Source organism: Chanos chanos, chromosome 8 (assembly GCF_902362185.1).
Source record: "Chanos chanos chromosome 8, fChaCha1.1, whole genome shotgun sequence".
Lineage (NCBI taxonomy): Eukaryota > Metazoa > Chordata > Actinopteri > Gonorynchiformes > Chanidae > Chanos > Chanos chanos.
In genome coordinates, this window is record NC_044502.1 from 19,307,185 (window position 1) to 19,322,040 (window position 14,856).

At 37.7% G+C, this 14,856-nt stretch overlaps 1 protein-coding gene across 1 annotated transcript in view; it reads right to left on the reverse strand.

The window, feature by feature from the left end:
* Window positions 1–3,394: 3,394 nt before the first annotated feature.
* Window positions 3,395–14,856, reverse strand: part of LOC115819407 (uncharacterized) — a 144,062-nt gene continuing 132,600 nt past the window's right edge. The window contains exons 6-19 of the mRNA XM_030782959.1: window positions 13,596–13,931; window positions 13,005–13,298; window positions 12,458–12,844; window positions 10,269–10,405; window positions 8,092–8,320; window positions 7,666–7,977; window positions 7,226–7,516; window positions 6,801–7,094; window positions 6,350–6,661; window positions 5,907–6,200; window positions 5,105–5,434; window positions 4,603–4,920; window positions 3,799–4,086; window positions 3,395–3,558 (exon numbers count right to left, since the gene is read on the reverse strand). Of these exons, the coding sequence (XP_030638819.1) occupies window positions 3,395–3,558; window positions 3,799–4,086; window positions 4,603–4,920; window positions 5,105–5,434; window positions 5,907–6,200; window positions 6,350–6,661; window positions 6,801–7,094; window positions 7,226–7,516; window positions 7,666–7,977; window positions 8,092–8,320; window positions 10,269–10,405; window positions 12,458–12,844; window positions 13,005–13,298; window positions 13,596–13,931 (3,986 nt within the window). The remainder of the gene's footprint in view (window positions 3,559–3,798; window positions 4,087–4,602; window positions 4,921–5,104; window positions 5,435–5,906; window positions 6,201–6,349; window positions 6,662–6,800; window positions 7,095–7,225; window positions 7,517–7,665; window positions 7,978–8,091; window positions 8,321–10,268; window positions 10,406–12,457; window positions 12,845–13,004; window positions 13,299–13,595; window positions 13,932–14,856) is intronic.

Here is a 14,856-nt window from a genome sequence, read left to right on the forward strand (position 1 = left end):
ACGTATTCATCATAAACTATTAGGTGCGGGAGATTCGAGGCAGTTTAAAATACTAGTTTAAAATGTCCTTTGGAGGATAACTTTGTTTTGAAAGTTAGAGGTGCCTTTTGCCTTTTAGGCTACGTAGAGTGGCACTAAGAAAACAATACATTTTCAAGGAGACAGCAGCATAATCTATCAGTAACTTTCTCTCCTAAATGGCGCATTAATAAATTTCAAAATTTGTGTTTGAGGAAAGCTGATATGATATTCTAATATTTGCAATTTAAGGGTTATTAAGTAGATTGTGCCAGCCAATGAAATGTTGATTACAACAGTCAAGAGCAGTTAACGCCTAACATATGCTAAATACATTAGATATATTCAATATAGCCTTATAAAGTATGACCGAAAATAACAGAGGCTCGTGTGAAGTACACAAACCGTCTGATCAGACGAAACCATGTCCAACATGCCTTTTCCCCTCTTATCACGTTGACAACAAACTAGTTACAAGAATATTTACTTGACCTGACATTAACAACCGGGGCCACTTTGTCTATCAGTTTGCTGTCGCCAATTCTTTAACACTTTGGATTTTAAACGTTTGTTGCAACTAGAAATACTACCGAAGATTTTTTTTCTAATAAAAATTTTTGAGATAAATATCGAAATGATTTCAAGAAGTGTTTCTATACAAGACTGCCTGACAAATTTAAACTAATGCGAGTACTGGTTGAATTAGTTTTAAGATTAGTAAATACACTTTGCCAAAATGTGAAATATTTGAAAAATAAATTTTCAACCAGAGCCGGCTCGACACATACGAATGTTAGGATACACACATACAAATACTAAACCATTAGGAAGCACCCACCTCGGCTATTTAGTCGCTTTAACCAACAAAATTCTGACATTCTCTTGAGTTCATTCTTAACCAGTTTGAGTTGTATGAACTATAACTGCTGTTCCTGTGTTGAAAAATTAAATTCTCAACCAGAGCCGGCCCGATGGATAAGCAAACTAAAGGCTGCTTAATGCCCTCTGGCCACCAGAGAGCCCCCAGGAGCAGTCGAAATGTCCCACAAGGAAACTTGATTTTTTTTTCCTGTGATATATTGTGTCAGTGGTAATCATACAAGAATGCAATATTATGTTAACGGGCTTGCTAGCTAATACTACTGGCTTAATCAATTCCCGCTGCCTTTGTCAAAGCTGGTGTCAGTTAAATGCAATTTCATGCATTTCATGCAGATTAAAATTAGGTTACGGTACTCTGCTCTGTGTCAATGGAAAAAGCAGTAAAATAGTAATCTCGCAAAAAGGGACACATTCTTCTGGGGCAGAGAAAGGAAATAAGAGGAAAAAAGACTTTTGCAGGTTACAATTTTTCAAGCGAAAAGCTATTAAAAGTGGTCAACTTGTTTACAGTAAATGCATTATCTGCTGGTTTGCTTTGTTACTGTTCAGTACACCAGGTTCAGTATGCCACTTACCGTTTACTAGGGCTGTACTGAAAAATTCGAGGCTTCAAAGCTGCGTCCATTGAATTGGAATTCGATTGTGAAATTAAGCATGCGATTATTAGGATGGTTACTTAGTTGCAGCAAGGCCATTGCTACTGTAATACAAGAAATTTAGCTAAAGCGGCCAACTTTTTCTTATCATCATTTAACATAAACAATTTTGCCAGTACACACATTTGCACTTTTTGAATTTCAGCCTCGTGTTGCTCTCCATCAAAGCGTCATAAATTTGCGCATAATCTAGAAATAGCGTTTGTTCATGAATATCAGTCCTGGACCAAAAAAGAGTCCCCCCCTCTCCCCAGTTTGGAAGTATTTTAAGCATACCGATGGTGCTTAAAAAAAAAAAAAAGCGATGTGCCAGATATGCAAGATAAAACTCATCTTCAAAACTGAGTGTACTATCACTCAGCAACAAATTCGGGAAACCATCTGAAAAGTGCACGTTTATTTACAATATCGTCAAGCTTGCGTTTAGCCTTCTGAGCAATTAATCACTGAATAATCAATCATTATTTGTGAATGTCTAGGTGCATCCTCAGCTATGGAGGGAATGCCAACCGTCCACACCGCAAAGACAGCGGACCCTGGAATTAATGATGTAAATGTCTATCAAAGAGTGCTAAACTCAGAAAAAAAAAGTGTGACAAGAGGAACATCTAAATACAGAAATATAACATACATTACTATACATATACGTTTTTTTTCTTTAAACCCTAACATATTTAAAGCAAGTCTTTTCATACTTTAGCTCAAGTGAAAATTTAAACGGACCTCTACTTTTACTGGAGTAAAATTTCACCTGGGGCATTTCTAATTTCATTCAAGTAATTTCACATTGTCTGAGAGAGCATTTCATAATTTACAAGTTTATAATTTTCAAAGGGTGCATTCACAAATTTTATCTTAAGTCTTCTAGCTGTGCTGTTCTGTTCTTGAAATTCTAAAAGCAACTGGAGGAGGCAAATGATCACAGGGGGGCTCTCAGAACAATCCTGTAAGGTGATTGTGGTGAAGCTGTTTTGTCATGTGCATGAATAGAAACTTATATGACATATTTACAGATGTGGCATACCGAAAAATCAAATGAATTTTGGAAACAAGTTTGCCATTAAAATGTAAAATGGACTGAATTTTGGAAAATGTGCCTTTAGGCTAGCCAATAAATGAGGGAAACATTTAAACAACTTTATGAACAGAAACAAGCCCTTTATACTGCTAAGCACAGAGCAATGGATGGCAGTTGTGTGCATTAAAATAAGAAACACCTTACCCCATACCATGATGTATACCATTACTTATTATGCACGTTTTGCTGTGATGTCATTTTTTGGTCACACCTTCCCATTCTCCACCGATCCATGGAGGCAGTAACTTAACATTTATAGTATAAACTTAATTTTTAAACTTAGTTAAAGAGTAGAATGTTCTTGTGTAAAATTAATGAGACAGACAAAAGACCTCTGGCAGACATGTTGTATATTCATTCAAATCAAAAGCAACAAGCATTGTGAAAGATTAAGCATCGCAATCTAAATGAGCTGGCACAAAGGTCATCTTAATATTACTTTTTCAGAAACTATCCAGTACATGTGAGCATGTACAAATATCTCCACTTAAAAGGAAGTATTATTATTATTATTATTATTATTATTATTATTATTATAATTATTATTATTATCGTCATTGTTATTATAATTATAAAATATTTGCGTAGGTCCCCCACTGGACATTGCATTGGCATGAGCAGAATACAGCTACTCTAATGTATACAGTATAGTTGACAGAAGACAAGACAGTTACTCAAATTAAGACATTAAGATGATATTGAAACATAACAGAGGACAACTTGAATGGGCATTTCACCAAGTCCACATAAAGTGACTTGATCATGCAGTCTTCACCTTCACCAGGGTTACTGAGCATCCATAGATTAGAGAGAAAAAGAAAAGGATGAGGAAGGCACATGCCATGTTCCAGGTTTCCTCTGCTGTATCGTTTAGGATCTCATCAGCCTTATTGTCATCAAAGTATATGCTTTCCTCAATGATTTCTTCATGAAAAACAAAACAAAACAAAAAAAAAAACAAACAAACGAGCAAGCAACAACAAAAAAGTATATCCAAAGTTAATTATTTATTAACTGGTTAGGACATGGAATGAGGTTGATACAATTGTACAATCAGTCACAAGGCACAATCATGACAAAATTAGAGTGCTCAATTTTACCCTTAAGGAATTATATTTTTAATGACACTGCTACAGACCTATTTTATTGGACAATGACAGGTACCTGGTTTGGAGACATTGAATAAGAAAATGCCAGTGGTGTGATTGATCCTGCAGGTATACACTGCTCCAGGTGCCCAATCTGAGGGCAGAAGACGCAGGCGACTAAACACACTGAATTTTCCATCTGGCCCTTTTGCCGGGTCGCTGACAGTGAAGTCAGATTGCTCAAAGTCGCTGTTCAGTAACCAGGTGATGGTGATGTCAGATGGACTGTAACCAAACGCCATACACACCAGCTCCCCGGGACCTTGTAGTAAAGTTGCAGAGGGACTGGAGGGAGTCACTGAGGCTAAAAGAGGGGAGAGAGATTAAGGGAGACAATAGCAAAATTGTGGCCAAGGAAGAAAGAGGACAAAAAATCCATAGTGATATGCAGGAGTGTTAGTAGAGAGTGGAAGTTTATTGATAATCACATCTTTGTTTTTAGTATACTGTAGCTTGAGTGATACTCTGCAGATATACTGATTCTGTCACACATTGTCTTTATCAGATAGAATCCCACTTGAAAAAACATTCTCGGATCAGTTTTCCCAAAGAACATGTTGTTAGTAGACCTTGTGCATGGCCTCAGCTGGCCTAAGTGCTGTAGATAAAATAAGTCAATACTCAGGCTGCAATTCCAGATACACTGGTATGTAAACATTATGTGACTTCCAATAGTACATGTCTCTACCTTGCTACAAAAAAAAGACGGACAGAAAATATAAATTTAGGTACCTTTGTAAAATAAGTAGAAAAGCACAGACAAAAGCATTTGGTGTGTGAAAATTCAAAGAAAGAACATTGCGGCTTTGTGTGCACCTACCATAAACATTGTTAACTGTGCTAATGACTGGCTGCTTGGATGACTCATGAGAAACCACACAGGAGTAATCGCCTTCACGTTGATCTGATGCTGGTAATGTCAACGTGCTGTGCATGGAGTACGCTGTTTTCGCATTGTCTGATTTGACAGGGCTGTTGGTGAATCGAGACTTCTCTAGGCGCTTCCCATCCAGCTCCCAGTTCACAATGACATCAGAAGGGAAAAAGCCTGTGATGATGCACAGTAGAGTGGCATCTCTGGAGCTTGCAAGATCAGCATCAGAGGGTCTAATAATTTTAAGGCTTGGGCACTTGGGATCTGCAGAAAAATGTGAAAACATGCCAACAAGGATCAACAAGTGCTAAATGTCCTATTTTTGTGGCAAGATGTGTCTGTTTTATGCTACTGACTGATTATAACAGACAGAAAGAGGTAATATGTGACTGAGTGAGTGTAAATGCGTTCATACTCAGAAAAGCAGTTTGACTGTAGACTCACTCACTTTTAGATTTTGAGATGCTGCGCTCCAGCGTTCTGTTGTAACAGAAGTGTTTGAACTCACAGGAAATATGAGTATGTGCATGCCATGTGCTTGCTGGAACCTTTAAGATGCTTTGCACACTCTGAGTCCCATTGTCATGGTTTTTGGGTTGCTGTGTAGCCATGCCATCCTTGGAGGTAGCGGTGTTGTTCAGTCTCCATTCAAAGGAGAAGTCCCTTATGTGCTGTCCAATCACCAGACAAGTAATAGGGACTTGACTCCCAGATTGCAAATCACCAAGAGAGGGACCAAGCAGATACACCTCAGCCATCTGATACGATGGTTCAGTCACTGAGAAATGGAAATAGGATGAGTGGCATGTAGAGGTATGGTGTACAGAAAAAAAAATCTTACAAGTTTAAATGTGAAGTAGCCAAGAGGCTTGGTTCAACAAATCTAGTCCTGGAGGTACAAAGTCCTAATGGTTGTTTTCCTAACCACAAAATTACGGGCTGATTTTTAACTGAAAAACATCTGCATATTCTTCTACCAAAAGAGATGACAAGGAGCACATTTGAGGATTCCTTAATAAAAGGAGCTTCTGTGTCCATAAGCAGTGTTACCCTATCACAACTTTATTTGCCCCACCCCTGAGGTGCACACACATTTGTGCTGTGTACTGCAGTTTTGACAAAGGAATTTTAACATAGTGGCTTAACTTCATCAGGAAATGTAAATGGGAATTTTCTTGACTTTTTTTTTCATGAAAACAATCAGTTACCTTAATTGTGCAATTACTGAGGACTTGGATAATGGGAATCACCTGTGCAAACACTGATGCTCTTCCTTATGGGTTTCTCAAGGACAGGATCACTGACCTCACAGGTGAACTGTGACCCTTCATACCAATCTTGCTTTTTTACTGAAACCTCACTGGTAATAGTCACACGTCCATCTTGGCCCATTGTAATTTCAGTGGTTGCATCAATATTTTGCCCAGATTTTGAGAGCCATTTAATCTTTGGATTGAATCCTGTTCCAGAGCACAAAAGTTTCTGAGGCTCAGAACCGGGTGTCTCACTACTGGGTTTCACAGAGAGTTCCACAACAGGATCACCTGGAACACATCATAATTGCCCAAGTTGTCATTTGTGAAGTTTACCAGAAACAGGAACTGGCCTAATAGTCAGTACATACATAGTAAAACAGACTCAGAACATTTGCAGGCTCAAGAGACACAATTAAAGATATGAAGACAGTTCTCACCAAACAAATTTGAAATGGGACTGGACGGCCACCAATTGGTTGGGCTTTTGAGAACTTTGCAGGTAAACTGGTTGTTTTTTTGGTATTTGGAATTAGGAACAGTAAATTGTGTGGTCAAAGAGTGCAGCTCATTGGACTCAGAAAGGTCTATATACTGGGCCTCAAGATGATCCTCTCCGTTAACCTGGAAGGTGATGGAGACCTCACCAGAGGAGATGTTTCCCACAATGCACTCCAACACAGCACTGTTATTCTTCAGAAACTCTGAGAAAGACCTCCTGATCACTACTGTAGGAGATTCCTTCACAGATTCTAAAGATGAAAAAACACAGATATTACTATTATTCAGTTAATTTTTTTTCAGTGTATTTGCACACATTTGACAGATTCTGAAGTTTGACTTTGTTCAGTTTGAGAGACTCAAGTGTATGTTGCATTCGGGCTGCCTGACCTTTTAATGTGATGGTCTTCTGTACTTCTTTAAAACACAGATGCACAGCTTTGCATGTTAGAGTTGTCAGTGTATTCCATTCATTTTTGGACAGTGTCAGGTTGCTGATAATGCTTTGAGTTTCACTGTTTGCGTGTTTGATTGATGTCTTATCCTCAAGTCCATTCTTAAGCCATGAAACTTTAGTGCCGTATGGGGCATGCACCACACAAGCAGCTGTGACTTTTTCCTGTGTCATAATATTCCGCAGTGAGGGTCTCTCAATGTGAATGGATGGTGAGGAGAACTGATGAACTGAAATAGCATATTTCAAAATTTTAACTAGAAAAGAAATCTTTCTTTTGTCCTTTAACACTGGTACTTGTGTGAATGGTGTAGCCATAACAAAAAAGTAAAATTTCTTTGATTATCCAGACATGGATTACCTGAACAAACACTGATATCCTTCTTTATAGTTTTCAGGTCAGGATCATTGACCTCACAGGTGAACTGTGACCCTTCATACCAATCTTGCTTTTTTACTGAAACCTCACTGGTAATAGTCACACGCCCATCTTGGCCCATTGTAATTTCAGTGGTTGCATCAATATTTTGCCCAGATTTTGAGAGCCATTTAATCTTTGGATTGAATCCTGTTCCAGAGCACAAAAGTTTCTGAGGCTCAGAACCGGGTGTCTCACTACTGGGTTTCACAGAGAGTTCCACAACAGGATCACCTGGAACACATCATAATTGCCCAAGTTGTCATTTGTGAAGTTTACCAGAAACAGGAACTGGCCTAATAGTCAGTACATACATAGTAAAACAGACTCAGAACATTTGCAGGCTCAAGAGACACAATTAAAGATATGAAAACAGTTCTCACCAAACAAATTTGAAATGGGACTGGACAGCCACGTACTGGTTGGGCTTTTGAGAACTTTGCAGGTAAACTGGTTGTTTTTTTGGTATTTGGAATTAGGAACAGTAAATTGTGTGGTCAGAGAGTGCAGCTCATTGGACTCAGAAAGGTCTATATACTGGGCCTCAAGATGATCCTCTCCGTTGACCTGGAAGGTGATGGAGACCTCACCAGAGGAGATGTTTCCCACAACGCACTCCAACACAGCACTGTTATTCTTCAGAAACTCTGAGAAAGACCTCCTGATCACCACTGTAGGAGATTCCTTCACAGATTCTAAAGATGAAAAACACATATTATTATTAAGCTTATTTGTTTCAGATTCTGAAGTTTGACTTATTTCGTCTGAGAGACTGATCACCAATGTATGTTGTGTCCTTGGTGGCTGACCTTGTAACGTGATGGTCTTCTCTACCTCTTCAAAACACGGATGCACAGCTTTGCATGTTAGATTTGACAATGTATTCCATTCATTTTCGGACAGTGTCAGGTTGCTGATAATGCTTTGAGTTTCACTGTTTGCGTGTATGATTGATGTCTTATCCTCAAGTCCATTCTTCAGCCATGAAACTTTAGTGCCGTATGGGGCATGCACCACACAAGCAGCTGTGACTTCTTCCTGTGTCATAACATTCTGCAGTGAGGGTTTCTCCATTTGAATGGATGGTGAGGAGAACTGATGACCTGAAATAGGAAGTGTTTTCTTACTCTTTCTTTATCAGCTTTACTTAATGTAAAAAACAGCCTTAGTAATTTTTATTTGCACATGGATAGAGGAAAAGCATTCTGCATGGTTTGAACAAAACCCAGACCAATGATTTGAAGCATTCCATTTTTAGTTTCATGCTGCGTGGAAGCTAATGTCGCAGGACACTTTCATAGGTAGTTTTCTATGACAGTTTTAGAGGAATTGACAGATGCATATCCCTCCTAATTTTGTAACTGTGTTCTACTCAACTGTATTCAGTTTTATTGAATGCTATACATACCATCACCAGTTCTTTGATTAGATAAAAATAATCATTAATTTTAACGCACTTACCTTCACACAAACTGATTGAGTTATTGAATTTCTTGCTTTTGTGATGTGCCTTGCAGGTGTACTCTGTGCCTTGAGTCCATTGCTGTGAATTCACCTCTATACGACTGCTTTGGCTATATAATATGTCAGTCCCTTTACGAGTTTGTAGCTTCATTTCAGACACGACTGCTTTGGACGGTCGTCCATTTTCTTCCCATCTTATGTCAATATTTTCAGGGTAAAAACCATTCAGTGAACACATCAGCTGTACTTTTGAATCATCGACAAACATGCTCCATAGTGTGATCTTGGGCTCAACCACCCGCTCAACTAAAAAATTTACAAAGGGGGACAAATTAACATTTATGCATTTTATTTAAAAACTGACACTGGTTATTATGTATGCTGTATGTCAGATAGATATGGTTTAACTTTATCTAAAAAAAAAAAAAAAGACCTTCGATGAGCAGCAATATGAAACTTTGTTAATAGGATGCATAACATCTACAGTTATTCAGAAATAAGATCATGACTAGTATTCTTGTCTTTACACAAGGGGGGAAAACATACACAAAGGACATAAATAAAGAAACAAACAAACAATCACTGGTGTTAAGCCAGGGGCTATTTTCATTTTGGTAGTTTCAGGTGTGCTCTATAGAGGAAGAAGATAAAGGACAAAGGAAGGAGTGCAGAACAAGCTTCAGTGAGCACAGAAAACAGTGAGCAGGAACAGTGAACAGCAAGCAACAGACTTTCCTGTAATAGTCTACAAATACTCTCCAAGGCAGAACTGAAACCCCCACACTTCACTACATGTGTAGCAATTAGAATTTGAGGCCACCTGCACCGGATGAGGTTCCTTATTTGCATGGATCGTTATAAATTTTCACGTCCTGTTATGTAATTGCATTTCATGTGAATGGCTCTCTATGCTTTGATTGAACTCCAAAATAAGTTCAATTTACATAAGACAAACTGACTTGCATACAAAGATAAGGGTGTATTTTCTTCACATAATGAAAAAAAATCAGGTGTTGCACCCCCAGATCAAATAAAGTATTTGTTGTCCATGAACATCCACGCAAACCCTTCCCTACATAAACAGCCACTCACCATCACACACACACACATGCACACATACACATACACCCATAAAAACATATTTATTTATGCAGCTGTGCATTTCAATGGCATAATATGTTAACATCAACTAAAAGAGTCAGTCTTGTGTTTTGTAGTTGTAGAAAACTTTATTGAACACAAAAGTTTGTTAAAGAAAGACTGTGAATATTTACAGAAGTAAAATGCAAATTAGCTGACAGTCATACTGCCAAAGATTAAAAGTCAGTCCACTTGACAAAAAGACAGAGAGTCTTTGGGGTGAGAGAGTCAAACCATCAAACTCTTGAGTCATTTCACCTACAAAAAAAAAAAAAAAATTACATACATACATACATATTTGTATATTAATAACCATTAATTTTACTCTTGATTGGATACATTCTTTAAAAAGAAAATGATCATGTTTGGGTTTGATTCTTACCTTGATCATAGTTGCTCCAATGCCGTAAAAGAGGGTAATGAGGAAGAGGAAGATGAAGGTAAAAGCAGTATTTGCCATGCTGTTGTCCTCTATGTCTCCAGGATCACAGAAGGCAGCCTCCACATACACAAGACATTCTGGCAAAACAAGTGCGGAGTTCCACGTGAGAAGAGGAACATTTTCCAGACCATACAAAGCTCTTTCTTTTAAAGCATCTGATTTCTTTACAGTGGTAAGATTGACATTACAGTGAAGACAATCAGTATTTAATGGATATGATTAAAGTAATGAGATAGAACAGCAATCAAGAACTATCATAGGAATGAGAAACAGATTCTGACCAGAACAAGGAAGTTTGATCACATTACACCTGTCCTGTCTTAATTTATGCAAGGGAAGATTTTAATGTCCTTTTATTAACATATAAAATTTTACATGGGCTTGTGCCTTCCTACCTGTCTGACTTAATTACCCCCTATTACCCCCTCACACCCTGCGCTCTGGAGATTCTGGACTATTAGTCGTTCCAAGAGTTAAAAAGAATTCTGCTGGCAACCGATCATTTTCCTACCGCCCTCCCTCTGGAATGGTTTACCAACAGAAGTTAGGGAGGCAAACTCTCTCCATACCTTTAAAACCAGACTAAAGACTTATGTATTTTCTCTAACTTATGGGTAATATAATTTTGAATTGACTTTGTTATAATCATGCATAGCCCTTTGAGACTACAAATAGTGATATTGGGCTCTAAATAAACTTATATTATTATTATTTATTATTATGGAGAAGGTTTACACCTCTGAAATTTTTCATTAAGTAATGTCTTAGACTATATAGCCCTGAATTATACAACTGAAATTAGAACTGAAATTAATCAATTAAAGATTTAACTCTGTCTTCTGCTTTTTTCACTGACGTCACCATAAATACCATAGTGTTGATTTATTTAATAATTATGGAATACTCAAATTTGTAAGGAATTTTCTAATTTTTCAGTGAAGCCAATTATTAATTAAATTATTAATTCAGTAAATTTATTAATTCAGTAAAAATGATGAGTTGGTTCATAAATTGATTCACTAATGTAGTCATAGGTTAACTGAATGAAAGACTCGTGTGAGCTCATGATGTGTCATTTTCCTAACCCAGGTCTGTAATAATGAAAATGAGAATCATGACCCTGACTTGATTAAATCCCACCTCAAAGGGTGAGGGCTGCTATTGTTAAACAAAAGGTTATGGCTTAATATTTAAATGTGTACATTTTATATTTAAAGTGTTATTTTGTTGTATGGCTGCACTCTTTAAAACAAAGGAGTTTTTTAAATGATTTTCAGAATTGCTTTTGTAGATGCAGAAGTGACCGTGACTTGCTAGGAGAAGGAGAAAAGTGGTGGTGTCATATATAATGTGTCTTGGCTTGTCAGAACCAAAATCCCTATTTGCAGAAACTTAATGAAACTGAGTAAGTATGGACAGAAGTGAACTGATCGGTCCCAAAATCAATACAAGACAAAGCATCACTGATACTATCAATAAGCCAACACAAACACAAACAGACACAGAAACTGAACAGAAATAAATAATATATGTTTTGCAGTTATCTTCCTGCACCCTCTCTGTTTAGTGTTGAGTATTTGTTCTCTACAGTCTGTAATCATTTCATTTACACTGCATGACTCTAGGGAAACACATGGGGAAACAATGACCACACTGGGCTAATATGCCCACAGGTCACTTTGTTCAGATGCAACAGGTTAAATGGTTATAGTACTGTGTTCTGATGCATAGAGCATCGAAAATGTGCTTGGCTTTCGCAGTGATAACATGACTTTTCCTCACTGAGGTGATTCCCTGTCATACTGAACCTCTCAGACATGTTTGGTTTTGAGGGTTAAAGGGTACATTTAAGTGTATTTTATACATTTGGGAGTGACAAAAAACACTTGTAATAAGTGATTTTCAAATGGCAGGGGACATATGCTTGATTCCTTTTATTATTGTTTCGACGTTAAACATGCATTTAAACAAGTAAAGCACACAAAGCTGTTACAGAGAGACACCAAGACACAACTCAAACAGTTATACAGGAAAAAAAATCACATACACACACACAGACACAAACACAAACACATAGCATAACACTAATAAGCATGAGTTGGCACAGTCACCAAACACACAGTGTTAATTTTCTGAATCTTTGCAGATCTTTGGCATATTCATATTGAGTTGGACCAAGGCAGGTTTTTGTGAGCTTTTGTCAATGGTTCTGGTTATTATTCTCACTGTCTCACTGGTCTCATGGTACACTTGACAACTGTAGACATCACCATTCTCCCAATGATGACTGCCAAATGTAAGGTGGCCGTAGACTGAAAAGAGGCCTTTGCTCTGCAACACATTGGTTGATTTCTGCTCGTATTCCTGTTTTTTATCAACAGGTTCATCGTTAACAAGCCAAGACACAACCACCTCCTTTGGGTAGAAATCTTTTGCATAGCATGTCAGGGTCACTGAGCCATTTGTCTGTTCTGGAGGTGGAAGCAAGTAAACAGAGGGACTGCGATACTGTCCTCCTGAAACCATGAGAAGACAGTTAATATCTGTATAAGTTTCCATCTACAGGAACCTAACTCTACCCCATAAACAGACCAAATTACTGGAAAATGACCCGAAGATACATCTTTTTCTAAACTACAGAATTCAGAACGTGTAAGACGCAGAACACTGGCCTACCGTTTTCTCTGCGGTATTTCACTGATTCAGGATTAAGGAATCCCTTGTGGTGAACTTCACACGTGAATGTTAAAGAATTCCAATCGTCGTAGGAGATGCTAGTTGCTGCAACTGTTGAGTCCTGGCCATGTGTAATATCAGAAACACGGACATCTTCACCAGATTTCCATGTGATATTATCCGCCTTAATAGGACAGCCAGAGACAACACATTTAAGAGTACCAGCTCTCTCCTTCAGCATGTCTTCAGCAGTGGGTGGAATGATTTCAATCTTGGGCTCACAGGTACAGGGATCTGTGTAAAGGCAACAAATATGTTGTCATACATGTAATTAACATCAGTAATTAACAAAGTTTGTATTTGTCTTATGATATAGTTATTGTCCAATGTACATTTCATCAGTGAGCATTTCCCCATATTATTTGAAAATTAGTAATAAAGAAATTGCAATTTTGGGTCCAAAGCAACCATCTAAGTAGTCCAAAAGATTTGATCATTCAAAATTTTGCATTTGTTTCAAGAAAAGAAAAAATCCAAATAAAAGTTACAAATAAAACTGTCATATCATATGAATACATGGATAACACTCACCAGTTGTGGGGAGTTTAGTTTCTTTGAACAAGGTCTTGTCCTGTTGGTTAAACTCGCACCTAATTGTAGCAGGCGCTGGATAATTCCATGCACTTGAATCGAGTTGCAAAACGCTAGAAGCCGTATACAAGGTGTGTGTTCCATTGTGTTCCCCATTTAGAGATGTACTAATGATGTACTTTTTGTCTGTCACCTCCTCATTGTCTTTTAGCCACTTAAACAAGTGTTCTTTAGGGGAAAAATCTTTGGCTAAGCAGATGAAGGTGGCTGTTCCGTTAACTAGCTCCATTTCAGTAGGTATCGTTAGGTACAGAGATGCAGACTGCTTGTACACAGCTGAAAAACAAACAGACACAGATATGTAAGCAGCAGCTAGCTAAAGAAACTACTGCAGTGGGAGCTAGCCATACCACTTGTTGCCACAGTACACTGAGACTAAATCCATCTAAAATCTAAGATTTTGGTACACTAAAATCCATCTTTTTGTCTGAATCACAGTTAAAATGGTGCATTAAACAGATTACAGGTTAATGTGGCAACTGGCAAACACATGCAGGTAAGAAGAGAAGCCAAGAGACAGAACAGGTGATATTGCAACAGGTGTGTGAAGCATGAACATGTGGGTTACAGATTAACTGTGGGCTCTTCAAATTTTCTGGATTTTTCTAAATTATGTATATATACACACACACACACACACACACACACACACACACACACACACACACACACATATATATATATATATATATATATATATATATATAGTGAGAGAGAGAGAGAGAGAGAGAGAGATACATATATATATAATGTGTGTTTGTGTGTGTGTGTGTGTGTGTGTGTGTGTGTGTGTCTTTATGGTCATGAATATAAACTTCCACTTTTTATCTTCTGAGGCAAGGGATCATTGTTCTATCATGTGCTGAAACACTCAAATTATATTCTCACAAGTTAGACCTCAACAGACCACACGATGTCCTATTCTGAATACTTATGATTTCTTTGTGAAACATTTCATTACAACAATTAAAGGTGTCCAGATATCCATTAGAACTGTGTCCCACCCCGGAAGCATGAAATCCATGCTTATAATAGTTACTGGCACAAACACTCAAATATGTGCCTTCAAAGTGAGGGTAAGAGAAAAACTGCCTATTTAAGTAACAGGATACATTAGTGTGGGAGCTTGGCTTCTTACAGAGAAAAGTGTATGTTAAATGCACATCTATCCATTTATTATATCTAAATGATATAATAGTGT